General features: G+C 37.7%; 1 protein-coding gene across 5 annotated transcripts in view; it reads right to left on the minus strand.

Moving 5' to 3' along the window:
- Window positions 1–1,017: 1,017 nt before the first annotated feature.
- Window positions 1,018–27,096, minus strand: part of znf385b (zinc finger protein 385B) — a 203,042-nt gene continuing 176,963 nt past the window's right edge. For all 5 annotated transcript variants that reach the window (XM_055214620.2, XM_055214619.2, XM_073854672.1 and 2 more), the window contains 5 exons: window positions 18,276–18,438; window positions 6,112–6,423; window positions 5,486–5,670; window positions 4,227–4,328; window positions 1,018–1,979 (listed from right to left, as the gene is read on the minus strand). In XM_055214620.2, coding sequence (XP_055070595.2) covers window positions 1,767–1,979; window positions 4,227–4,328; window positions 5,486–5,670; window positions 6,112–6,423; window positions 18,276–18,438 — 975 coding nt within the window. In that variant the 3' untranslated portion in view covers window positions 1,018–1,766. The remainder of the gene's footprint in view (window positions 1,980–4,226; window positions 4,329–5,485; window positions 5,671–6,111; window positions 6,424–18,275; window positions 18,439–27,096) is intronic.

Here is a 27,096-nt window from a genome sequence, read left to right on the forward strand (position 1 = left end):
GCAATTGTTTATTTTTATGTACCCGTCTTGTATTGTTGTATTATCTCTTGTCTGGCACTGTCTTCACTGGGTTGCGCACATGCACTTTATGTGGCTAAGTTAAACCGCTTTTTAGTCCTTAGCTCCGTTGTTTTATGTATAGTCAAGTGTCTGTACAGTATATGTAGCACCATGCTCCTGGAGAAATGTTTCATTTAAAGGAATAGTCTACTCATTTTCAACATCAAAACATGTTACCACCCCAACCAAGAACCGTTGACACATCCCTCCATCACCCGTGCGCGCGCACGTAAGCGCCGGAGCGCGCCGCGACGCCCCGACAGCATTCAGCCCAGCCCCACTCATTCAATGGCACCACCCAGAGACAAAGCTAGAAGTGACCAAACACACCAACGTTTTTCCTATTTAAGGCGAGTAGTTATACGAGCAAGTTTGGTGGTACAAAATAAAACGTAGCGCTTTTCTAAGCAGATTTAAAAGAGGAACTATATTTTATGGCGTAATAGCACTTTTGGGAGTACTTCGACTCGGCGCAGTAACACCCTCCCTCTCCCATTATGAGAGTGAGAAGGGGAGCGGACTTTTCAGGTGAGTCGAAGAACTCCCAAAAGTGCCACCACGCCACAAAATATAGTTCCTCTTTTAGATCCGCTTAGAAAAACGCTACGTTTTATTTTGTACCACCAAACTTGCTCGTATAACTACTCGTCTTAAATAGGAAAAACGTTGATGTGTTTGGTCACTTCTAACTTTATCTCTAAATGGTACAATTGAATGAATGGGGCCAAGCCAAATGCCATCGAAGCGTCGCAGCGCGCTCCAGCGCCCACGCGCACGCACACAGACGACAGAGGGATGCACCAACAATTCCCAGCCAAGGCAATAACATATTTTAATATTGAAAATGAGTAGACTATTCCTTTAACTGCTATATACGGCTGAAATAACAATAAAGCAAATTTAATATAAATTTTTATATCAACTCATCAAAAATATCTTGAATGTTTTCAGTAGAAGTCATTTAAATATATTATTTTATTGAAAATGATGTATCTTTATGTACAGACTCTCATACATACATACGATTATACGTCCACAGTCAAATAAAGATTATTCTCAGTAAATGGAAATTTTTTCTAAAAATAATGTACCAAATGACGTACCTATTTCTCTTGGTACCTCTTCCAGATCATGAAATACTACTAGTATTGCAACCTGGTGGGTAAACAATAAATACACTTTGACAAATATCAATATTTAATGATCTGTACATTATTGCATCATCAGAGAGCTGCATACGAGTACAGTCTCATGACAAATAAGGATATCACAGAAAGATGAAAGGCCCACGGTTTTCCTGTTTTCATAGAGAATAACGAAAACAGGCTGAATCTACTTATAAGAGAAATCCAAACACACGATGAGATGGGATCGTTTTCCTGGCAGATAAAAGGACAGCCGGTGACTGAGCTTATTGACTACACCATACAAGACAGCACATAGTCCAAAACTGTAGCACGGATCCCTGACAACATCAAGCCGGTGAGATTTGGGATTGTTTTGGGTGACGCCTTATCCAGAGCTGTTGGTTCAGTTGAAAAGGAAGACTATGATAATTCAAGTCTTTCAGGAAGCAGTTAGACACATTTTTTTCGTTTTCAAACGCAATAGCCCTCACAACGACAACATCCTGGGTTTCCGATGGTGAGGAGGGTCAAGGATAACATTTCAATAAATATACGGTCACGTCCGTGCTGCGCGAAGGTTCAGTAAGGCGCAAACAGGATGGATCCAGCGGTTCGTCGGATGGGGCCTGGAGCGGCGCGGAGAAAGGAGGCCGGAAGCGCGGCCGTCTGAAAGATGGAGGTGTTGGGTCGAGGGTGGAGCGTGATGGAGGGGACTGTGGTGGGTGAGAACGGTGTGGGGAGGAAAGCTGGTGAAATGGGCTTTACCAGGTCGCTCTGCAAGGCTAGTTTTGCCTGGACGAGAGACAGAGAGAACACAGTTGGTGAGGGATAGAAAACAGCATCCTTTACTAAGCTCCGCCTTAAAGGGACATTCCACTTTCTTTGAAAATAGGCTCATCTTCCAGCTCCCCTAGAGTTAAACATTTGATTCTTACCATCCCGGAATCCATTCAGCCGATCTCCGAGTCTGACGCTACCACTTTTAGCATAGCTTAGCACAATCCATTGATTCTGACCATTAGCATCGCGCTAAAAAAATAACCATAGAGTTTCAATATTTTTCCTATTTAAAACTTGACTCTTCTGTAGTTACATTGTATACTAAGGCCGACAGAAAATTAAAAGTTGCGATTTTCTAGGAAAATATGGTTAGGACTATACTCTCAAACTGGCGTAATAATCAAAGACTTTGCTGCCGCAACACGGCTGCAGCAGGCGCAGTGACACCACGCACTTCCCCGAAAACAGTCCCCTACTATTGAAAGTAACCAAGGGGACTATTTTCTGTCAGTGCGCTACATCACCACGCCCGCCGCAGCCATGCTACAGAAGCAAAGTTTCAATTTTCTGTCAGTCTTAGTACATGATGTAATTAAAGAAAAGTCAAGTTTTAAATAGGAAAAATATCGAAGCTATTTGGTTATTTTTTTAGCGCGATGCTAATGGTCTAATCAGATTCAATGGATTGTGCTAAGCTATGCTAAAAGTGGTACCGCCAGACCCGGTGATCGGCAAAATGGATTTAAAAATGGTAAGAATCAAATGTTTAACTCTAGGGGAGCTGGAAAATGAGTATTTTTCAAAAAAAGTGGAGTGTCCCTTTAACAAGATAGTCTAAAATTCAGGGATAGTTCACTCAAAAATAATAACTTTGTCATTTACTCATCCTAAAGTTATTATAAACCTGAATTAATTTCTTTGCTTTGCTGAACACAAAAGAAAATATTGTGAGGAATTTTTGAAACCAAACCTTTTTCGAGCAACATTGTATTTTTTTCTACAATGGAAGTCAATGGTGCTGTTTCCTGTTTTAATACAAATATGTTCCTTTGTGTTCAGCAAAACAAAGACATTTTACAGAATTGTAACAACATTAGGGTAAGTAAATCGTGACAGATTTTCATTTTTGGGTGAACTATCACTTTAAAACAGGAGATAAAAATGCTATGCAATGCTTTTTAATATCTACATATGAACAATACCAATCAAATTTTTACCACTTTATGACCTTAATTTATTAATAATCATGGTCTTTATGAAATATCATGATTCATTTTAATAAAACATTCGGTAAAGTGGGCAGCAGTAATCAAAGGGGTGGGACTTAGCAGCAGTTCATAATATGTGACCATTTTTGAGCTAAAGTCATGTTGTTTTCTACATAAAATCATCCTACACATTCTGTGAAATGTATCTTTGATATCTTTAATATTTCAAAGATTGAAATTAATGTAAAATCAAATTTTGATGCACCTAATCTCATCATAAGATTATGAGCCTTTAGCCTGGATTTCATAAACAGGTCACATATGTTTAAAGAGCACCTATTTCATTGCTAAAAAAACAACGTTATTTTGTGTATTGGGTATAATACAATGTGTTTGCATGGTTTATAGTTAAAAAACACATTTTTTTCCACATACAGCTCCAGATTTTGCTTTCTTCCTGAAACGCACGCATTTGAAAAGCGCTGTGTCCCTGATTGGCCAGCTAATCTGTACGTTGTGATTGGTCTGAATACCTTTGACGTCATCCGGAAATGTGATGCTCCTTACCATGTTTGAAAGATTCACTCACAATGCAATGCTAACAGGAGTTAACTTACAGGCTGTGAGTCCGAAGCGGGAGGAATTCTGATAATGTCATCTTGTCTACATCACCAATCCCAGGAAGTAAACTGTTGCCTACAATCAGTGTGTTTGTTGTAGTCCAAAAAAAAGAGATTTATGTTGGAGACGATAACTTGCGCCATTGTTTACTTTGGGCTTTGTACCTTTTCAAACTCGTTAACATGTACTAATACATGCTTACACACCAAAGGAAAATGTAAAATCGTGAATTGGACAATAGGTGCTCTTTAAAACAAATTCTTTCTACAGTATAACTAAAATATATGACAGGCATTAAGGCATTATGATGCATTAGAATAAGCGAGGCATTTGTCAGCCTCCACTACAAAGTGAAGAATGATCTCCTCACAACATGCGAGTAACACTTGATGAAAGGCCTTGATTATAAAGAGCATAAATAATGCATTACTGCCAGCGTGCTGGAGCTGCGCTGCTGCTTGTTGTAAGGGCTGTATTTGGGTTTGGTCGGTTTGCCTGCCACTTTGTCCTTATGCCGCCTGCTGGAGATATGCTGTGAAATTAAACACAATTGATTAACGGTGTAATACAAGAGACACTTTAAAAAACATCATCAACTGCACAATATAAAGTAGCTTTCATTTTTTTGTGATATGCAAATTTGGTAACAAGATCAAATCACAAAATCACATTACTATTCATGTTGATTTCATTATTAATCTATGCACACATTATGGTTTGTTGCAAATAGTAATCATCACAAATGCCAGACATAGCACTTCAGACTGTAAACAGGTTTTGTTTTGAGACCCGTCCCGATTCTCCTACTCGTACTATGCACTTAAAAGGATAGTTTATCCCAAAATAAAAATAATGTCATTAATGACTCACCCTCATGTCGCTCCAAACTCGTGAGACCTTTGTTCATCTTTGAAAACACAGTTTAAGATGTTTTATAATTAGTCAGAGAGCTTGTTGACCCTCCATTGAAAATATATGTATGGTATACTGTGTACGGCACGTTGGGAATGTGCGTGCACTGTTACGCTGCTGACGTACAATGCTGCTGACATGTTATCCTCAGACATGTTTGAAAAGATTTTTTTTTCAAACTTACAGTGTAAATCTCCCTCAGACTGTAACCGAAGCTTGGACGCAAAAAGACAAAAAAAGCTGGGGCGCACCACATAACACGTCAGCAGTGTCACTGCAGTGTTGTGCACGCAGTTCACAACAGAACCGAAAGAGAAGACAATGCTGAATAAAGTCATAATTATTTTTTTTGGACCAAAATGTATTTTCAATGCTTCAACAAATTCAAACTGACCCACTGATGTCACATGGACTACTTTAATGATGTTTTTATTACCTTTCTGAAAATGGACAGCACACCATACATAGATTCTCAATGGAGAGTCAACAAGCTCCCGGACCAAACACAAAACATCCCAAACTGTGTGCCGAAGATGAACGGAGGTCTCCCGAGTTTGCAACGACAATATTAATGACAATATTTTAATTTTTGGGTGAACTAACCCTCTAAGGTTTGTTATCTTTAGGTTCGCTGATAAAATGCTAATATGAACGCTAAGAGAACCAGGAATGAATAAATTGTTTTATTTTTTCGTCCGGACCAAATAACCAAACTACAAGTATGAACACGCCCTTAGGATCTGCACATTAGATTTTTACATGTCAAGGTGTGCATACCTGTTTAAGCTGGATTTCTGAATTGACGTGGACGTCACAGATTTCACAATGAAACGTTTTGTTCTGTAAGCCTGAGCCTTTATTAAGTTGTGTGCTTTGAACTTTCAGTTTGGACCCGGGTCTGGGGTACGCCTTAATGGGACCAGCTCCATTCCGTGCCTCCAACATAGTTTTGTGCTTTGAACCTGAAGAAACAGAAATTTAAAATAAGTTTAATTATTTAATTAGTCTACAACAATCACTATTGGATTGACTAGAATCCTAAAACTTAAAACAACATTATTATGAAACTACTGTGTGTATATTTTGATATGTGACCCTGTCTATGAAATCCAGACTACAGTCTGAATCTAATAAAGACATTTGGTGCATCAAAGTTGGATTTAAATCTTTGACATGACCTTATTCAATATTAAAAATATCAAGGTTATTTTTTCACAAAATGATCTTTACATTATGTAGGATGATTTTATGTAGAAAACAGTAAATCACAAAAAAATACTTTTCACAGACAGAGCCACATCTTGGAGGTCATTTCATGAAACGTTAAAGAAAAACATAAAGGTGCAGATAAATCTTTGTGATAATACAGTATAATGCGATGCATAGGCAGATGTTCGGCACACCTGTGTTGTGTGCTTCCAGCTGTGAGAGAGAGTTGACAGCTACTTTACACAGCGAACAGTACAGCAGCTTCTTGGCCTTCTCTTCCTCTGACTCCATGCTGGGCTCTGATTGGACCGTTGGCACCGCTGCTGGTTTAGGGGCGTTCTTTACGGCTGTCTCCTGCCCTGACGGCTCACTGGGTGGACTGGCGTGCGCGGGTGCCATCTTGCACAGCCTGGGCACTAACGCCACCGCGGCCGCAGTAGGAGTTGGTGTGAAGGCTTGAGAAGAGACGGGCACTTTGTGTGCAGCCGGTGGCTCTAAATTCTTTTCTGAAAACAAAAGAGAGAAAAAATACAGAAAGTATGAGCTAAAGCATGTACGGGCAACATGCTTTATTGTGCAGACACATCTGCCCTTGCCTGTCTGTTTTGTATTATCGTCTGATGTCAGGCTCTCTTATCCAAAGCTGCAATTTCTATGTGAGATGAGTCGTAGCAGTGTTGGATAGGGTGAGGTCCTCTTCTAACAGCACAATGATTGGACGTAAATACTCAACCCCACCATCCATATTTCCTTGTTATATTGTTACACCATTCAGTCTCCGCCCAATCTCTAACAGGCCTCTAAGGGAATACTGGTTTAAATAAATGTCACTCTCTGCTTAGGATTTCTTCCCCCTCGAGGAGCCAGAACACACTAATATATCTCCTCTCAGTTACATCACACCCATTAAGACTAACCATTGAAGCTCTAGGCTGCTGCTCTTTAGTATTTTGGTGCATTTTTGTTTACTTTCCAGAAGTAGTGAAGCTGGCAGATGTGAACACATGTGCTTTTCATTTCAGTGTCGTTCTTGCGTTGCTTTTTTGCTGTGAGTCATCGAGCATGCATTTTAGCCAAGCGACTATTTGGCAGAACTACGCAAAACAAAAAATGTTATGAAACGGAGTGAGGTGTCATCCCGTCTCCTGCCTACATTTGCAGTTGTCCCCTTAAGCAACATTTTAACTGAAACTGTGTCTTATACTGTGACCGATCTAGAACTGTGACTTATACAAACTAAAAACAGAGCACAAATGAAGAGTTTAAAAAAAATGTTACCACCAAAATCAGTATTGTATCTAATCAGTATTAAAAAGTAAATTCTTAATTTTACGCAAAATCCGATATCCGCCATGTTATTCTGTCATCTTTTCTCACTTTTTTCCAAACCACGACAAATGCCACTCCATCTTCTCTGCAGAATGCAATAAATCAGCTTAACCAATCACAACGCACCATTCCACACATTGTAAAGAATAATGGCGGAGGTGTTGAATACACACAGAATCCTAGTTTTCCTCATCTACTTTGTACTTCTTGATCAACAAACAAACAAAAGCAAAATAATACTTTTGATGGCATTGATAAATCTGTGGTGGTTTTCTGCAGCGTGGAAGAAACGCAAGCCATCAAAATCGAATAATTTACGTGAGAGGCACTCGGGAGAAGGAAAAATGCCGGCTGTTGCTTGTTCTCTCACGACAGCATCAAGTTTCTTTCATGCACATTGACCCCAGAGGATCTTATGAAAAACTTTCCATTATTTTACTTAAAGTCAACGAAAATCGAGCAGGACCACATCATTTTACAGCTGATCGCTGTCAAAAAAGTTCAGTGATGACGTCTCAAGGATGACAGCAGCAATGACAGTCTTCTTAATATGACAAAGTACGTTTTTTTATTAATGACATTAATGTTTAGTTTTTAAAATTAGTGTATACCACTAGTCAACTAAATGAATATAACATGGCATAGATGAATGCACATTTATATATTAGATTTATAGCATTATGAAAAAGAAATCAGTTTTTATAATAAATCTTTGAAAATCTGATTATGGATTTGAATTTTTTGATGTTATTATAACCTAAAGATGCTATGTGAAAGTTTGTAATAGAAAAAAGTGGTTTTCATCTTGTCACTTTCTTGGTATAGAAAACAAATTTTTACCCAAATTAGTCAAACTGATTTTATTGCGTTTTGGAACCAAACTCTTTAAATAATTATATTAAACTATTATTATATGTGACCCTGGACCACAAAACCAGTCATACCGGTCAATTTTATGAAATTGTGATTTATATATTACCAAATAAATAAATAAGCTTTCCATTGATGTATGGTTTGTTAGGATCAAGCTAGTCTCAGCCTCAGACGTCACGCCCACAGACTGTTGGCTGAACGTCTGATGTTTTTCGTACACTTTTCTGGAAACCCTGTGAGAATGTCAAAGTCGTCTTTGATTGGTTGAAATAAACCGGATTTCCACGAGACGCGAGTGTCGCAATTAGTTTCGGTCCCTGAAAAACAAAGCTCTGACGATCCATTGAGGAAGAGAATCAGTCGTGTTCACGTGGATAATAATGAGCAGTTATCATGATCAGCTTAACATTGGATTCTCAAAAATATGCAAAGTTCGCAGCATAGACTCTCTAAAAGACGTCCAAGAGTTTTGCTTGAGGCAGTTAGTGGAGTCAATTCTCCTGAATTGCTTGTATGTGTTAAAAAGTGGAGAGATATGCTTCAAACAGATGTTTAACGGGAGCGTCTCATCAGCTGGTTATTTCAATAACTGACTTGTTGCCAGCCGGCTCGTTATTGTGTGGAGTCTAAAACGTGACACTAGATGAAATAAACTGTGATTGGTTGTTTGACATGTCGCTCAAACAGCTCGTGGGCGGGCTTTGTCCAGAAAAAGCAGCGAAAAACACCAGACCTTCAGTATTGAAGGTCTGGCTACACGAGACTAGGATCAAGCGTGCCGCACAAGCCCTGAAAAGTGAAGCCAAAACGTCTCGATCGCCCCCCAGTGACTGGTCCCAGTCATAAACCCCGCCTCCCCATGTTATTCAATGGGACTTGAGACCAACTAAACAATGTAATTACACTTCAATTATCTTTTTTCCAAAGCTGGTTTCTTTCGCGGCTTTACTTCCTGGTCACTACTGCGCAGGACTGGTCCCGAAATCGCTACTGCGCAGACTCAAGACCCAAGATGTACACTGACGGCTTCACTTTTCAACAATGGAAGAGAGCAAACGGGCGTCGTCCATCTTTTTTACAGTCTATGGTTAGGATAGGACAATATTTGGCAAAGACGCAACTATTAAAAATCTGGAATCTGACGGTGCAAAAAAATTAAAATATGAAGAAAATCGCCTTTAAAGTTGTCCAAATGAAGTCCTTAGCAACACATATTACTAATGATAAATACATTTTTTTATTCTTTACAGTAGGAAATGTACAAAATATCTTCATGGAACATGATCTTTACTTAGTATTCTAAAGATTTTTGGCATAATTTATCATTTTGACACATACAATGTATTGTTGGCTACTGCTACAAATATACCGTGCTACTTATGACTGGTTTTGTGGTCCAGGGTCACATATATGCTTATTGATAATTCAAAAACGTGCTTCTCTTAGCTGTGTTATCAGTGCAAAGGTCGAACCCAGGGAAAACACATATTGATAAAAAAAATACCTTGTAATGCACTAAGTCACGTTGGATAAAAGTGTCTGCCAAATGCGTAAATAAAATCATCAAATTACTCCCACTTAGTTAGTCACTGACCTCATTGCAATAAATTATGGGCTAACTTTATCTGTGTCAGAAAAGTGATCATGAAATAAGATACTTTATCTTAGCAGACAATAATCACCCTGCTACCTTTTGGCAAAGCCTTTATGTTAGCAGCGCGCCTATGATGTCTTAAAACGCTGCTTTTGTAGGCGGCACGCTAGATTTTGGGACACAGCCACCCCTAATAACAACTGACACTTGTTTGGATTCAGATCAAGCACTGACTGTAATGTTGAAACGACCTTGCTGTATCCTTTTCGAGCGAGTGAGCCAGCAAGTCTCAAATCTTGGTAAAAACTAAGAGCAATTACCGCACGCACACATCCAAAAATAATCCAATGCGCCCGTGTCTAAAACATTACATAAAACAGGCTCTTACATAAAACACCGGCGCTAGCAATTTTAATGATTTAGTCCTTGAAATTTTCCCTTGTAAACTAAATCTGATGTTCGTGAAGACCGACCGACCGACTCCAAGTCTGAACTCAACTCTGCGCTAATACAACAGCATGACAGAAAGGACCCATAAGCCATCTGTGAATCAGGCTGACATTCATGTGGCCTGATTTGCACAAACATGCCGCATACCAATGAGGAACACCACTGCCTAATAAACGAGACGCACCCAAATCCGCCTCTGAATTTGCAGCTAGAGCAAAAGAGAATTCGGAAAGTAAGCTCCGGCTCCAATTTGCCCCCCATAGGGCATGTGTCTCGGTACATCCCAGTCTTGATTCTTAATCAGGCACAAGGGCCGGAAATTGAGTGGGTCGCAGCATGAAGCAAAGATCAGATGATTATGTTCTTTGAAATGTAACACAAATCTAATTCGGTTAAATCAAAGGCAGGGGGAAAATACACCACATCTCAGCATGCTTACCCACTAAGACCTGCTGTAATTTAGCATGCATTCTTCTTAATTAAACATTTAAACGTGAACATAAAACGAGACAAAAAGATAATGTGCGAGAAACGCAATATGCAGGTAATGACGGAACAAGCAAGCCGAGCCGTGGGTAAAGTGAGCTGTAGCTGATGGCATATGGCGGATCGCAGTCACTGCGGTCTCTCACAGCCAGGGCAGGTCTTTACCTCGGCATATGTGAAGGGGTGTAAACATACTGATGAATTACACTTAATGTTCAAGTAGCAAAACAGGTAGAGCATTGCATTAGCAGTGCCAAAGATCATGGGTTTGATCCTAGTAAACACACATACTGATAACAAGTATAACTTGTACTGCACTGTAAGTTATTTTGGATAAATGCATAAATGTAAATGCACTAAAAGGCACAACACAGTTTTAACATGGCACACATTTTTTTGCATTAAAATATTTTGTACTTAAATTACACCAAATGTTTGAATCCAAAGAATCCAATTTCAAGTTATACCAAGGTTTTAAAAACAGTCAAGGTATCAAAACCACTAAAATATTTTGTGATACTGTCTCCAAGTATGAACTGTGTTTATACAAAATTCATTAAATCATTAAATCATGTGATTGATTTGATGTTTACATTTAATATATATTACGAAAATATATTTTTTGAAAGCATATTATAATTTAAAGGCTTTATTTTTACCTGGCATTTAAAAATAACACATTTTAGTGTTGCAATGGATATGCCGCAACACTGTGATAACGTGCTATTTTTGCTAAAGGTTATCATACCGCCAGAATCTTATACCGGTCCATGCCTACTTCAAAGTGTCATCTGTTATTGTTTTGCATCTTCTAGCAGTAAAAATAACATGTACCTTTAAAGGAGATCAAAAGTGGATATTTGTGGCTTTAAGTACTAGGGTTCTCCTCAAAACAAAATACACTATTAGCACATTTAACATTTAAAGGCGATCTCCTCCGGGATATAAAAAAATTATTTTACCTAATTTAAAGTTAGCCAAATAATGCCGTCATGAAATTGCCTAATAAAATCAAGAGACATTTCTTGACTATGTAGTTCTAATTTCAGATGCTTAAAGGCACAAGATGTAGGATTTTCACCACTAGAGGTCGCTATTTCACAATCATAGCAATGGCGTTAAGAAGGAGAGTGGAACTATGGAAAATGTTGTTTTTACCATCCAGAGATGTATGTAATTTGCTATTCATGTTCATGGATGAGGTAATAAATTAAAGAAATATTAAAATAAATAAAAAATCCTGATAATTTACTCTACCCCATGTCAACCAAAATGTTGATGTCGTTCTTTGTTCAGTCGAGAAGAAAATAAGTTTTTTGAGAAAACCATTCCAGGATTTTTCTCAATTTAATAGATTTTATTGTACCCCAAAAGTATACAGTTTCAATGCCGTTTAAAATTGCAGTTTCAACGCAGCATCTAAGGGCTCTAATCAATACCAAACGAGGCATAAGCGTCTTATCTAGCAAAACGATTGCAAAAAAATCTACACTTTTAAACCACAACTTCTTGTCTTGCAATAGCTGTGTGATGCGCCAGCGTGACCTTATGTATTGCGTAAGCCTGTCGAAAGGTCACACATGACGTATGCAAAACTACCGCTCCAGTGTTTACAAGTGTGGAGAAAGGGGACCGCTCCAACGTTGTTGTATGTGAAATGATACTAATTAATGTCTTTTTGTCAGTTTATTGTTTAAAATGGTCCGCAAGTGTGCATCACACGACTAGTGCAAAACAAGAAGTTGTGGTTTAAAAGTGCATATTTTAGGGCTGTCAATAGATTAAAATATTTAATCTAGATTAATCGCATGATTTCATGAGTTAACTTGCGATTAATCGCAAATTAATCACACATTTTTATCTGTTCTAAATTTACCTAAATGTAACACTTTTTAAGTTTTTAATGCTCTAATCAGCATGGATTTGGTCAATATATGTGCTATATGCAAATGTATGTTTACAACAGCCTGTTTACATTTTCAACAGAACCATCAACTATAGTTTTATACTGTATATGATTTTCCCTTTAGAATAAATTGTTCTTTCTCCATTTCTGTTTGCTGCTGCATCATTTGTGAACTGGGCTGGCAAATTCAGTTGGGATGAGCAAATTTTCAAAAATGTGTTATTTATATTTTAACATTCTCTATTAAAAAACTTCAAAACAATTGGAACAATTGTTGGAATCTGACAAAGCATTCACTTGCTGCGTCTCAATTCATCCAGCTGTGGGTCAAACAGAAATTGTTATTAACGCATTGATTTTGACATCCCTAGCATATTTTAATTTTTAAGAAAGTGGAGTATTCCTTTAATGTTTTTACCAGTTTGTTTGATCACATGATTTTATGCTATGATAATGAATTAGCAACCTAAGCAGGTAAAACTTAATATATTAGGGTATGAAAATATATTTTGGGGAATACTTTTGCTATAATGACATGTATTGGGATATGATTTTCAATTTAAACTGCCAGGATTAATTGTATTTATATTACACATTACACTATTCAGGCATTTAGGGCAACAGCTGCGTGTTGGATGCTGTATAATCGCCACTTCCGCATTTGTCCACTAGTGTTGCTATAATACAGTGCAGATATTAAAGTCACTAAAAGGGCGATGATTATAAGGCAGATAAGGGGACGAGACATTATGTAAAACAGGATTTTCTCTGGACTTACAAATCCTTGGGAACTTTTGGGATAATGTAAGTACAGAACTGCATTAAATATATATCAAACTGTGCAAGTGGTTTTTGGATATTTTATTATAAAAATCTTACATATTGTGGCTTTAATTGAGAGCAATATCTCAAAATTGGTCAACTGTAGAGGGGTTTCATTACAAACCTTTTATTATTTTTTCTTGAAGACCACCTTTTAATAAAGGCGTTTCATGCAACAAAACAGTATTTCGTTTTCCCCAAACATTTTGCATTCTCTTTTTGACTCTTAAATGTCCTCTGCTAACCTCTCTGCATGTGAAATGAGGAACAGCACTTGCTGTCGGGTCTAATACGGTTCATGCTGCCTCGTTCCCTAACAGCCTCTTTGCACGAGCTGAATTGCATTGTTACTGCTGCATTAAACAATCTTTGCAGAGATGTGTTTCCCAAACTGTTAAGATCAGACTGAAATGATCTGAGCCTAAAATAAACGTCAGCTACTCGTTTTAGATGCTGAGAGTCAGGAAGATCTGCCAGATTTTCCATCACATCTAACCTCTAATTGTTTGTTTAACACTAACTGGAATATTTATGTACTTCTTCTACCTGCAGAATGCTAATAAAATATATAATATGTGAAATTTGTACTTTAAAGCAACACCAAAGAGTTTTGGCTCTTTGCTCCCCCTACAGGTTAGAAGCGTAATTGTCCATTACCCACTGTCATAAATACTGAGGCATAGCTGGCTCTGATTGGATTGTAGGTCTGCCGTAAAGCAAGTTTTTGTAGTATTCACTCGGACTACAGGACCGCTAACCGACGGTTGGAAACTTCTTTAGGGCGGTTTTGGCCGATAGAGGGCTGCAAAGCGAATGTGAAAGTGCATTCTTAAACAGAGACCTCATTTGTTCCAAAAAATCATGACCTCTTCATGATTTTTAAAAAAATCAAAACAGAAGGTCACAGATAACGGAGTATGGTGTCAAATATTGCACCCTGGTGGTAAAATGTTGAATTGCTGCCACACAGTAAAATTCATTTAATTGCTTCAAGACACACACTACGCTAGGCAACGCAACCTGCATTAGATAAAAAAAGTATTTGATTAATCAATAACAAATTGACGTCATCGACTAAATTCTCAACGATCAATTATCGATCATCGATTAATCATGCCCATCCCTAGTTTGCACCAAGCCTTTTAAAAGCAGCAGACTGAGGCGTTTTTCAGCTAAGCGCTTTGGTTGCTATGATACTTCGATACTACGTTTTGTTTATCGGCCGTTAAACATTGCACCGGTTGGTTGGGGTAATATTTGCCCCGCCCCTCTTCCACTGTGATTGGACGGCAGAGTGAAAAGTGACAAGTGACATTGACAAGCTGAGCATTTCACCCAAAGTTGAACAGTTTTCAATTTTGGGCCCTCAGCACTGAAAAAAAGCTACAAAACCCGCCACCTGGGGTCATTTTTGAAAAGCGCAGCATTTTCATTAAAAAACATTGAAAGCAGATGCCAGCTGCAGGCGTAAATGTGTCTACACCCCCTTAAATAGGATTATTTAAAGGAAAACACCACTCTTTTTCAATATTTTACTATGTTCTTACCTCAACTTTTTTCAATGCATACACTTAATCTTTGTACAGCGTGTCATGACTGTGTTAGCATTTAGCGTAGCCCCATTCATTCCTTAGGATCCAAACAGGGATGAATTTAGAAGCCACCAAACACTTGCATGTTTTTCCTATTTAAAGACTGTTACACGAGTAAGTATGGGTGCACAAAATAAAACGTAGCGATTTTTTAAGCGAATAAAAATGAGAGCTATTTTGTATGGCGGAAGAGCACTTAGTTTGCGGCACTTCGACCTCGGTGCGCAGTAACATCATCACTCCTGACTACTCCCCCTCTCTCTCAAACTCAAAAATTATTAATTCAATTTACTAAATTTTTTTAAGGTAAGTGGTCGCAATCAATTTATTTAAGCTACATTTAAACAACAACAACAAAAAAAGAAAAACAAAACAAAAAACTTTTGTTTAAATGTAGCTTAAATAAATTGATTGCAACCACTTACCTTAAAATAATTTAGTAAATTGAATGAATAACTTTTATACAATTTAGTTAAAATTTTTTATCCACTTCAACAATCGCTACATTTTATTTTGTGTCACCATACTTACTCGTGCAACTACTCATGTAACAGTCTTTAAATAGGGAAAACATGGAAGTGTTTGGTGGCTTTTTAAATTCATCCCTGTTTGGATCCTAAGGAATAAATGGGGCTAGGCTAAATGCTAACAAATTCACGACGCGCTGTACAAAGATTAAGTGCATGCATTGAATAAAGATAGGTATGTATTAATTCATCTCAGGCCCTGTTTATATTAGAGCATTTGCGTTTTAAAACGGCATTTAAAATGAAAACGATCCTTGTTTATACTGGCATTTTAAAAAGAATCTTCATCCACACTATAAACCACCATAAACGCATGAAACATGACCAATCACGTATCTGGGCTAGGCATAAAAGTGTAAAATAACTTATTACTCTAATAATAGCTTACCTTTGCGCATTTAAGCAGCCTAGGGGTGTGTGATATTGACAAAAATTCATACCTGGGTCCTTTGCTGGCAACTACAACAGACACTATTTTTGAACATATAAAATGTGTTTTGGAAAGTCCTCCGCTAGCAACACAGAAAAAGCTAAAAGCGCAAGCAGCATTAAAAAAACGAGCATTAAATATTAATGACGTCGAGTTTATTGTTTTTATTAATTTATATTCACAAAACTTATCAACAAAACATCGATTAAAATTAAGATACAAATTATCTGAAACGAAATTAATTTTAAAGTAGAAAACAAAACTTAAATTAAACTTGAAAATAATGTCTGACCATTACAATTCTCCCTTCATATTGGCCTTTACAAGCCCTATATGGCGTTTAAAATGACAGTCTATCTTTCGTAATAAGCTAACTAAATTTAAACAAAACAAACACATTACAACAATATTCAAACCCAACAATACTCAAACATAAATATAAAATAGACATTATCTATAAGGATACATGTTAAAACAATCAGATATAGGGTTTATAGCTGGTTGGTAGATGTTTACTATTTTTGGCAAAACCTCCGTTGCAAACCTCCATTTACCTGAATAAAATAATTTTTACCTTGAAAATGATGCGATGTCACGTTAACATAAGCTGTTTGTTTACATAAGACTCCGTCTACGTTCATTTACACTCAGCGCAACGTCTGAGTTCTCAAACTAAAACAGGGTCTGCAGCGTTTGCGAATGAATCCGTTTATGAGGATCGAAAACGGTGATGTAGTGTAGATGAAAGGCGTAAACGTAGCAAAAGTAGCGTGTTTTAAAGGATAAATGCATTAATGTAAACATAGCCTCAGTTGAGGTAAGAACATAGTAAAATATTGAAAAACTGTGGTGTTTGTCTTTAAAAGCCACTGTCCGGCAGTGTTTAGCTTTAACCCTAGTAAAACTAAATTAACTAAACTTACTCCCCCATACTCATCCTCTAGGCCAGGGGTGGGTAATCCTAGTCCTAGTCTCGCGTAGCCAGACCTTCAATACTGAAGGTCTGGTGTTTTTCGCTGCTTTTTCTGGACAAAGCCCGCCCACGAGCTGTTTGACCGACATGTCAAACAACCAATCACAGTTTGTTTCATCTAGCGTCACGTTTCGGACTCCCCACAATAACGAGCCGGCTGGCAACAAGTCAGTTATTGAAATAACCAGCCGCAACCAAATAGTATCTAAATAAACAACATTACTCACCATAGAACAATGTTGTGCACTTCATCAACAGCCACACCAATGAGATGCTCCCGTTAAACGTCTGTTTGAAGCGTATCTCTCCACTTTTTAACACATACAAGCAATTCAGGAGAACCAAACTTTTAAACTCCACTAACTGCCTTAAAGAAAACTCTTGGACGTCTTTTAGAGAGTCTATGCTGCGAACGTTGCATATTTTTGAGAATCCAATGTTTGGCTGATCATGATAACTGCTCATTATTATCCACGTGAACACGACTGATTCTCTTCCTCAATGGAACGTCAGAGCTTTGTTTTCCAGGGACCGAAACTAATCGCGACACTCGCGTCTCCTGGAAATCCGTTTTTTTCCAACCAATCAAAGACGACTTTAACATTCTCACAGGGTTTCCAGAAAAGTGTACGAAAAACATCAGACGTTCAGCCAACAGTTTGTGGGCGTGACGTCTGAGGCTGAGACTATCCTAGTCCTGGAGGGCCACTGTTCTGCAGAGTTTAGTTCCAACCCTAATTAAACACACCTGAAAAATCTAATCAAAGTCTTTAGGATTACTTGGAAATGAAATGCAGGTGTGTTTGGTTAGGGTTGGAACTGGACTCTGCATGACAGTGGCCCTCCAGGACCAGGGTTCCCCACCCCTGGCCTAGGCCCCATTAAATATTTTCTCTATCCCTTAAAATACTCCTAAGGTAGGCAGCGTAAAAGATTTCGAGACACACACTTTTAAAAATAAAAAATTTTCTTTGTTGGGCTGTATGGTTCCATAAAGAACCTTACACATCAACAGAACCCTTCTGTTTAACAAAAGGTTATTGAGGTGAATACATTTTCTTTAGGCAATAAAAAAGATTAGAAAGAAATTGTTCTTTTAAAGGGTTCCTCAACTATGAAGACGACTAAACTGGTCAGTGTGGCTGCTTTAACAATGCATTCTTCACAAAGAGGGGAAGAATAAGGTCACTTTAACACAAACACACACATAGATGAAGTATAAACATTGGCAGGGTTCAGGGTTAGAGAGGAAAAGCATGAAGCATAAACACACAGGGAAGCAGGTATGACACTTACGGCCAATCACAGTCGGGAAGCTGATGGAGAGGATAGGAGAAAGTGGACAAGGATACAGTATAACAAAAGGAGCTATTAACCTGGTTGGTCAGGACAGCTGGCAGTGACAGAACTGCAGGAGGTGGAGACTGTCTTAGCGCCGCAGTCCTGGGCGGCAGCACTTTTCTGCTTATTTTTCGTGGACTCCTGCGCTTTGAGCTTCTTGGCGTGTTTACTGCCTTTGTAGTGCGCCTCGGCTTGGCTCTACAAAGGAGAACAAATGAACCATGCAATCAGGCTCATTTCTCACACCAGATCTACCATCATGGACGGCAATCACACACAACCCAAACAAGCTTTCAATAGCAGGCACTGTACCAATCAAAGTTGGGATACTGATGCTGGGATTGGAATTTTCACAGGACTGGGAATTGATTCACAATAGGGAACACTAAGTGGGTGTCAATAGATTGGATTGGTGAGGGCTTTAATGGAGAGTTTGCTCATATATCTCAAAGGGGAGAGAGATACTATGTGTGTGTGTGTGAGAGAGAGAGAGAGCTTATGAAGGATTAGGATCCCTTTGAATATCTGACTGCTATGAATTAGAAGCTCAGTTTCTCATTTTTACGACATCAAAGTGACAAAGTCTCTAAAGACGTGCAGATGGATTTTCTCTCCAAACGCTGATGGTCTGTCACATTGACTAACTGCAAGTTTAAGGGATTTCTGGCAGCGCCTAGAGATCCCAGACAACACAGCTCACGGTTGTTTTTCTTTAAGATTATTCAAAGAGACAGTCGACCGTAGCCTCCAGTTTGAAGTTTTCTAGGTGTCTGAGCTTCGATTAAACAAACTGAATCATTATAATAACATGATATATATATAAAAGGCTTTACCTATAAATTGTGCATGATTTACATGATACAATCTGTATGATATTAATGCACTGATGTGACACCACGGGTAAGGTGCGTTCACACTGACAGCGATCTGAAGTTATTCATTTTTAATGAAAGTTGGCGATGACAGAACGCTAGCGATCTTTCGGTGAAATTTCTGGACTTTTTTACCACATTTATTTTATGGGGAAATCTGTAAAACTTTTTGCAAAGTTGTGCCAATGTGACTATACCTTTTTTTTACATTGCGTATCTGGGGGATGTGGATAAATAAATAAAGCATTTCAAAAGCTTTTACAAAAGTACCGAATGTGCCGCTATTGAAAGAAACATATTAACTTCAGCAGTTAATACATATTGATCAAAACAAACACACCAACAGACAAAAATATTTATAACAAAGCATGCTGCTAACACATTTTGTAAATATGCAAAGAGGGGTCAAGCACAATGTCTTTGAGTTGCTGTTGTTTGTGAATAGAACTGGAAAAACATGAAATATGATAAAAGAGAAAGACAGAGAGAGACAGGATAAACGAGAAGTGTAAAGTCCATCGGTTGCTTGTTCAAGTGACAGTCATGAGCATCAGAATGACACATAAGATGTCATTGCGGCAGACAGTGATGTGTGATGTGACGGCCCACGGCGGCTTCTCTTCTCTGTGATGTGTAAATGTTAGCAGCTCTTGTGACCTGGATTAGATGCTCCTGACATTTAGAAAGTGACTTTCTCTATAAAGATGTGCATAAATTTCAATATTTATGAAATAACTTCACGCACACCGACCATAATTTCAGTCTTAGTAACATCAGGCATCTTTTAGCTCAATCGCTGGGTCTTATTCGTGAAATACCAGCAGGATGATTTCTAGGTAAATTGTTTGTGAAACCAAATCATTGCATTGCACAAGCCTTTCTGAGGTAATTAGTTTCTTACAAATGTGACAATTTTAAATAAGAAATTAATTCCACTCATGTTTTGTAAAAATGCTTTTACGAAAACTTGCACAGAAATTTGGCTTGTGTTTTATGAAGATGTATGAAGATGAAGATATTTGACATTCTGAGCCTAATCATTTTTTAACAGACATTAATTGATATGCATGAACAGAAATGTGTAACAGAAACTATTTTTGCAACAAAAACTAGACATGTATGACCAAACAGGTAAAAGGGCTGACCAATAAACGCTCATTGCTCATGTTTGCACTGTCCAAAAAGAGGTAACTAAGTAACTAAGAGGTTCATATTGGTACCAAAGAGGTACATTTTGCTACCAAACGTATACATATTTGTGCCTAAATGGTATTTAAAAAAAGCAATTCTGAACAGTGTGAGACAACAGACCTGTCAAAGACATAAACACCTACACATTGAAACTGCTTGTGAAATGTGACACTATACGAAAAAACAGACTAATAGTGAGCCTATCATGAATTATTTTAACATGCATAGCTAATGGAGTAAACAGACTAACAGACTAAAAGCTGTTAGAAATCATTATTTATGAAATCCTGTTTGGTACTGCTGAAATAAAACACTTCACTTTGTGGGATGCACATCCAGGGCACGAAGCTCCCGTTCACCCACATCCCAAAGATGCTCTATTGGGTTGAGATCTGGTGACTGTGGGGGCCATTTTAGTACAGTGAACTCATTGTCATGTTCAAGAAACCGATTTGAAATGATTCGAGCTTTGTGACATTGTGCATTATCCTGCTGGAAGTAACCATCAGAGGATGGGTACATGGTGGTCATAAAGGGATGGACATGGTCAGAAACAATGCTCAGGTAAGCCGCGTCATTTAAACGATGCCTAATTGGCACTAAGGGGCCTAAAGTGTGCCAAGAAAACATCCCCCACACCATTACACCACCACCACCAGCCTGCACAGTGGTAACAAGGCATGATGGATCTATGTTCTCATTCTGTTTATGCCAAATTCTGAATCTACCATCTGAATGTCTCAACAGAAATCGAGACTCATCAGACCAGGCAACATTTTTCCAGTAGTGGAGATGAGTGGTACCCGGTGGGGTCTTCTGCTGTTGTAGCCCATCCGCCTCAAGGTTGTGCGTGTTGTGGCTTCACAAATGCTTTGCTGCATACCTCGGTTGTAACGAGTGGTTATTTCAGTCAAAGTCGCTCTTCTATCAGCTTGAATCAGTTGGCCCATTCTCCTCTGACCTCTAGCATCAACAAGGCATTTTTGCCCAAAGGACTGCCGCATACTGAATGTTTTTTCACTTTTCACACCATTCTTTGTAAACCCTAGAAATGGTTGTGCGTGAAAATCCCAGTAACTGAGCAGTTTGTGAAATACTCAGAACGGCCCGTCTGGCACCAACAACCATGCCACGCTCAAAATTGCTTAAATCACCTTTCTACCCATTCTGACATTCAGTTTGGAGTTCAGAAGATTGTCTTGACCAGGACCACACCCATATATATATATATATATATATATATATATATGCGCTGCCATTGCTTTAGGTGGCCTGTCCTGGGCTGAATCACAGAGAAACGGAAATGACTGAGTCAATTATGCAACACAAGTACTCTATGTATTCATGCCAACCTCATCATTTGTAACATGTTCATGTAAAAAACATGCCTTTAAAACTTTGAGTTTGCCAATTTCCACAACCCAGTCTCTTAACTAAGAGTACAGACAAAACTGTTTATATATATTCACCTTTCAGCATGCATTTTCAAAAACACCTTTCAAATATTTCCTCAAAGCTTAAGACATCAGTAGATGCGTGTGAACTGCAGACTGATGTTTAGCAAAAATGCCTTGATCTAAACTTTCATCACTCACTTAACAACTTCTAAAGAAGAAAAATATCATCCTATTAAATATGAATGAGAATAGTGATTTTTTTTAACATTTCCAGTACAGTATGTCAAATTAATGATTCTAGTGATGATTCAATTATTACTGGATATACATGTGCCCCCCTCCATACTTACTCATATTAATATGTGGCCTTGCATGTGAAATTCAGACTAAAGATGAGATTAGAAGCATCAAGGTTTGATTTCAATCACTGATTTTATTTTAACTTCAATCTTTGTCATGATCTTACTCAGTCAATATTAAAGATATCAAGGTTATATTTTCATGATGCTTTTTATATTGTGCAGGATCCGTTTATGTTGAAAACAATACTAAAATCACTAAAACATGACGTTAGCTGGGTTTTTCATAGGCAGTGCCACATATACACGGTTTCATCGTACGCACATGCGCTGACGCGATTCTCGTCTGGATCAGAACTTTACTTCCGGTTTTGTTTTTTTATGGTTTGACTAGTTGCCAAATTGATCTCTTGAACCAATGTCTCATCGAAAATAACAAATGTTTTAGTTTCCTAGGCAATCCATGTGTTGTTTTTTGCTTGTTATATAAATAAACAACGTTTAAAGAACTTTGTTGTTATTTATTCTTAGCGGCGTTTACCGGAAGTTAGGTGCGGACCACGACAGCCGCTTGTTTATGTTGTTACTGCTGAAACCGTCTATACCAATCAAGGACACTGAATTTATTTAATATATTAATGGTTTTATCTTTAACTCTTTTCCAAGTTGCCAGCGACAGCATTTTTTATAATTTTCACAAAAGTTTAATGCCTTCCAGAAAAATTTTGTTCTTCCTTTTTTACAATATATCAAATGTAAAAACAGACCATCTGCTTTAAAAACAAAAAAGTTTCATCTCTAGTCAAGATAAATAATTATAAGTTGACATGACTTGTAAATCTGAGTTGATTCAACAAAAACATTTTCAAGGCAGCAAAGATTTTTTACAGTGTACGTTTCTTCAAAAATACAAAATTTTAAGCAAAAAGCTGAAATAATTGCATTTTTGTGAAGTACTTTTGTTAGAGATCAGATTCAGAACAGTTTTTACTGTTTTTGGATCAGTGGATGTTTTAGTGTTTTAAAAGTTGGGTAAGAGCGCCATCTGGTGGATAATAGCAGAAATATGGATCGCCGTAAAAAACTTGTCACTGGCAGTATAGCGTTTTCTCCTAACTGACGAGATAACTCGTCAATGTGGATGCTTTTAACTCTTTCCCCGGCTAGTTAAAGATGAGGAAATTTGGAAAATTTGACATTTTATTGAATTAAAGCATGCTTTTATATTGAGATGACTCGTCAATGGCGGGGAAAGAGTTAAAAGCATGCTTTAATTCAATAAAATTTTTAATTTTCCAAAATTGGCTCATCTTTAACTAGCCTAGATATCATATAAACAACCAGTCAGTATTCTCTGATGTAAGGCACTTTTATTAAGTGTATTTTATTAACCAGTTGCTTATTCCAAGTCTGCTCTTAAGCTTTAAACTTTACAACAGCTGCCAATCTCAACTTTCCAATTCCCAGATTTTTTTTTGTTTTACATTTACATTTATTCATTTGGCCAACTACGTCATTTCCATTAACTTACAATGCAATCATTTTTTTCCATAGGTCTTGAACACACAACCTTGGCACATTGCTAGCGCAGTGCTCTACAAATTGAGCTACATGTATGTTTTTGCAAAAAACCAGGCTGTCCTTATGCTACCCGGTAATGTTAGCCAAGCACCGACACAACAGCTCAATAGAGACATGTGTTGTTGGGAGTGCTAATACCCCTGTGTATTAATGACACAGCGTGTGTATAAGAGCCCATAAAGCTTTAATGAGATGTACTGGTTATCTTCCATATTCTCACAAAAGAACTGCATGTCTCTGGAAGGGACGCCACCACTTCACCTTAATGTCACATCACAGCACGACGCGCACCTTCAGATCAGGTAACTTCAAATGAAATGGCCGAGGCTTCTCCGTTACGCTGTGTGCAAATGGAGATAAACCATCTCACTTACAGGAGATAAGGGAAACCTAAGAGTCCATGCATAGCAGGCATTACTCTCATTTCTTTAATGTATCCTTCAAAGCAAACACCGGCAGCTTTTTCGCCTTCAAAACAAATAGCTTACAAAGGCAGAAAACATAACTGCTACAAAAGCACAAGAACTGGCAAAAGACAAAGCAGATGGAAAAAAGCGTCGTAGTATAAACAAGCCAAGAGGGAAGCAGACCAGCTAAAATCCAACTGAGTTTATTTGGGCCACATCTGCAAGAATTTATTTTAACAGCTATACTAAGGGCCAAGAATTGTGAGACAAAATATGAAATGATATCAAAATGAAAAACGATATCAAAGCTTTATAGAAGTCTCAGCCGTTTGGAGGCCTTGACTAAAGTCTAATTCATATTGTTGAAAATTGGAGTTTGTTCGGTTCGTGGAAAGCATGTAAAACATAATGTTAAAACACATTAATCGTGAGGTCAGTTGCATGAATTTCAAAAGCTGGAGATTTATTCGACGTCAGTTAATTGTGTGACGTGTTAAAGGGACACAAGGCAGCATTTTTATGTTAATAAATCATCTTCGTAAGTCGGTATATGGTTAAATGACTCATTACATGACGAATGAAGACCCTCTCGCCCGCCCCTACCGTCTGTAGGAAGAATACCCCACTTGCAAGTTCGCTGTATCCGACCCGGTGTCCTTCAGTCTCGTAAAGTCTCAGATATAGAAAGTATTTACTCCCAGACACTAGGGGGAGCTAGTAGAGAAATAATACTCAGACTTGCCTGGTGTGCCTTTAAAGACTCTCCTGTGATTATACGCTTCGCAAATCTGGATGAGCGCTGCTTTAAATCATAATGGACGCTATTTACAGCTTGGCTTTACACACATTGATCTGGTACATTAATCAGTGTGAATCTATAATGACACATGAAAATAGTAGTGTCTGTGATAACTGTGAATCTCTATTCATTTCTACACATTAGTCCAACGGTACCGGTGATGTTCTGTAAAGTCACACCATTAATGATGTGAAGTCAGAAAGATTTTAACTGCAATGGCACGCATCAAATAATATGCACACTGTATCATTTTGGCACCACTAATACAACAAATGAAACTAACAATGCCTTGCATGGGCAAGCACACAAAATCTAGCTTTTCACAACTACACAACAAATAATTTACATCGACTTTGCTGATATCAGTTTGTGATATACACCACATATTCGGCTATAAATATCTAAATATTTATAATGTTTCTTTTATTTATTTTATAATGTGGCTCTGAAAGCTTTCCAAAGTTATTTTATATTATACAGGCAGAGGTAATACATCACTTTCCTAATCATCTCATCTAGTAATGGTGTACTATAATCAAAATGCCCATAAGACACAGCATCACATTCGGTCTCATTATTGAAACAAAAACATTGAATGGAAATACTGCTTCCCTCAACTTCATTAAGATGATGGCTGAGGATGTGTTCAGACATTTAGTCTCACATTGTTTTTGCCCTCTGGCAACAGGATTGGATGTCACAGTTGGTTCATAGCGTACTCTGAAGTACGGGCTTAAATTACATCACATGACTGTTTTTCACAGCAGCAGAATGAAGACGTGTTAATCAAGTCACAGAAAAAGTTTGTAGGTTATGTAAGGCTAAGGCTAATTTTTGATTCTTGTTTGTTGAAAGTGTTGGGAAGGTTTACCTCTAAAATATAAGGGTTACAATTGACAGCTAAAATACTTAATTGCAACATTATAATAGGCAATCTGACTATTTAAGGAATCTTTGAATGTTTGTTTGCCTTTTCATGGACAGCCAGCAATGGAATTTTTTAATGGAATATTGCAGGGTTCATTATAAACAATTATCCGTGTGGGTCATTATTTTAAAATATTCATGTGCCCTCAAAATCTTTAATCACAATCTGAAAATGGACTTCCGCCTCTTGTTGCAATAATTCTTTGATGATGTCAGCTAGAAGGCTTGGGCGGAGCATCCGTTAACTCCGCCCCTCAAATTGTCAGTTTGGTGTGATTTCCATTTCTGAATGAAACACGTACTTTTCTATATTCAATCAAAACTCAAAGTGGAAAACACATGCCATGTCCACTATTTTCTGTGAATGATATTCCTTATTATTTGGTAATACGTCACAATACAAAAATTAAATTGATTGTGACTTTCTGTTTACAGGGACTTTAACGGGACACTCCACTCTTTTTTTGAAAATATGCTCATTTCCAGCTCCTTTAGAGTTAAATATTCGATTTTTACCATTTTGGAATCCATTAAGCCGATCTCCGGGTCTGGCGTTAGCACTTTTAGCATAGCTTAGCACAGTCCATTGAATCTGATTAGACCATTTAGCACTCTTTTTCTATTTAAAACTTGACTCTTCTGTAGTTACATTGTGTACTAAGACCGACGGAAAATTAAAAGTTGCAATTTTCTAGGAACTATACTCTCATTCTCGCGTAATAATCAAGGACTCTGCTGCCGTAACATGGCTGCAGGAGGCGCAATGATATAACTTTAACCGGAAAAAAAATAGCAATTGCATCTTTTCAGGAATCACTTATTTATTTACATGAGTAACATGTAAAAACAATTTAGAAATTGTAAGAATTATTACCAAACTTTTATAATGAAATAATGAAAAATACACGTTAAACGTTTTCACGTCAATGTTTCCAACCAAAAATGTGAAAGCTTATATAAGCTTTGACTGTTCAATTACTCGACAGCGCAAAATGGGTTCAAAGTGCATATTTATGAATACGACAGCATTATTGTTTTTAATGTAATTGACAAAAACACAAATTTGTGAAACGGTAACATCATGTGCATGTATATTATGTGTTCGGTCTACAGACATGCATGAAAACTTGGCAACCATATCAATAATGGTGGCTTTCACATTACTGTGTTTGCGCTGCTCAAGATGCTGAGTTTATTAACGCTTTTCCAATAAAGTTGGACATTTTACCATTTTATAGTCCAGGGTTACTTGAAGTAAGAACCTATCTTATTGTTAGTACAAACAAAACTGCTCAAAAATCTAAGGGGCAAAATCGAGGGGGCAACCTTCCGATCTCTCTGATGAAGCCAATACGGAAGTGACTTAAACTGCAATTAATCAAC

The sequence above is a fragment of the Misgurnus anguillicaudatus genome, chromosome 17 (genome assembly GCF_027580225.2).
Source record: "Misgurnus anguillicaudatus chromosome 17, ASM2758022v2, whole genome shotgun sequence".
Lineage (NCBI taxonomy): Eukaryota > Metazoa > Chordata > Actinopteri > Cypriniformes > Cobitidae > Misgurnus > Misgurnus anguillicaudatus.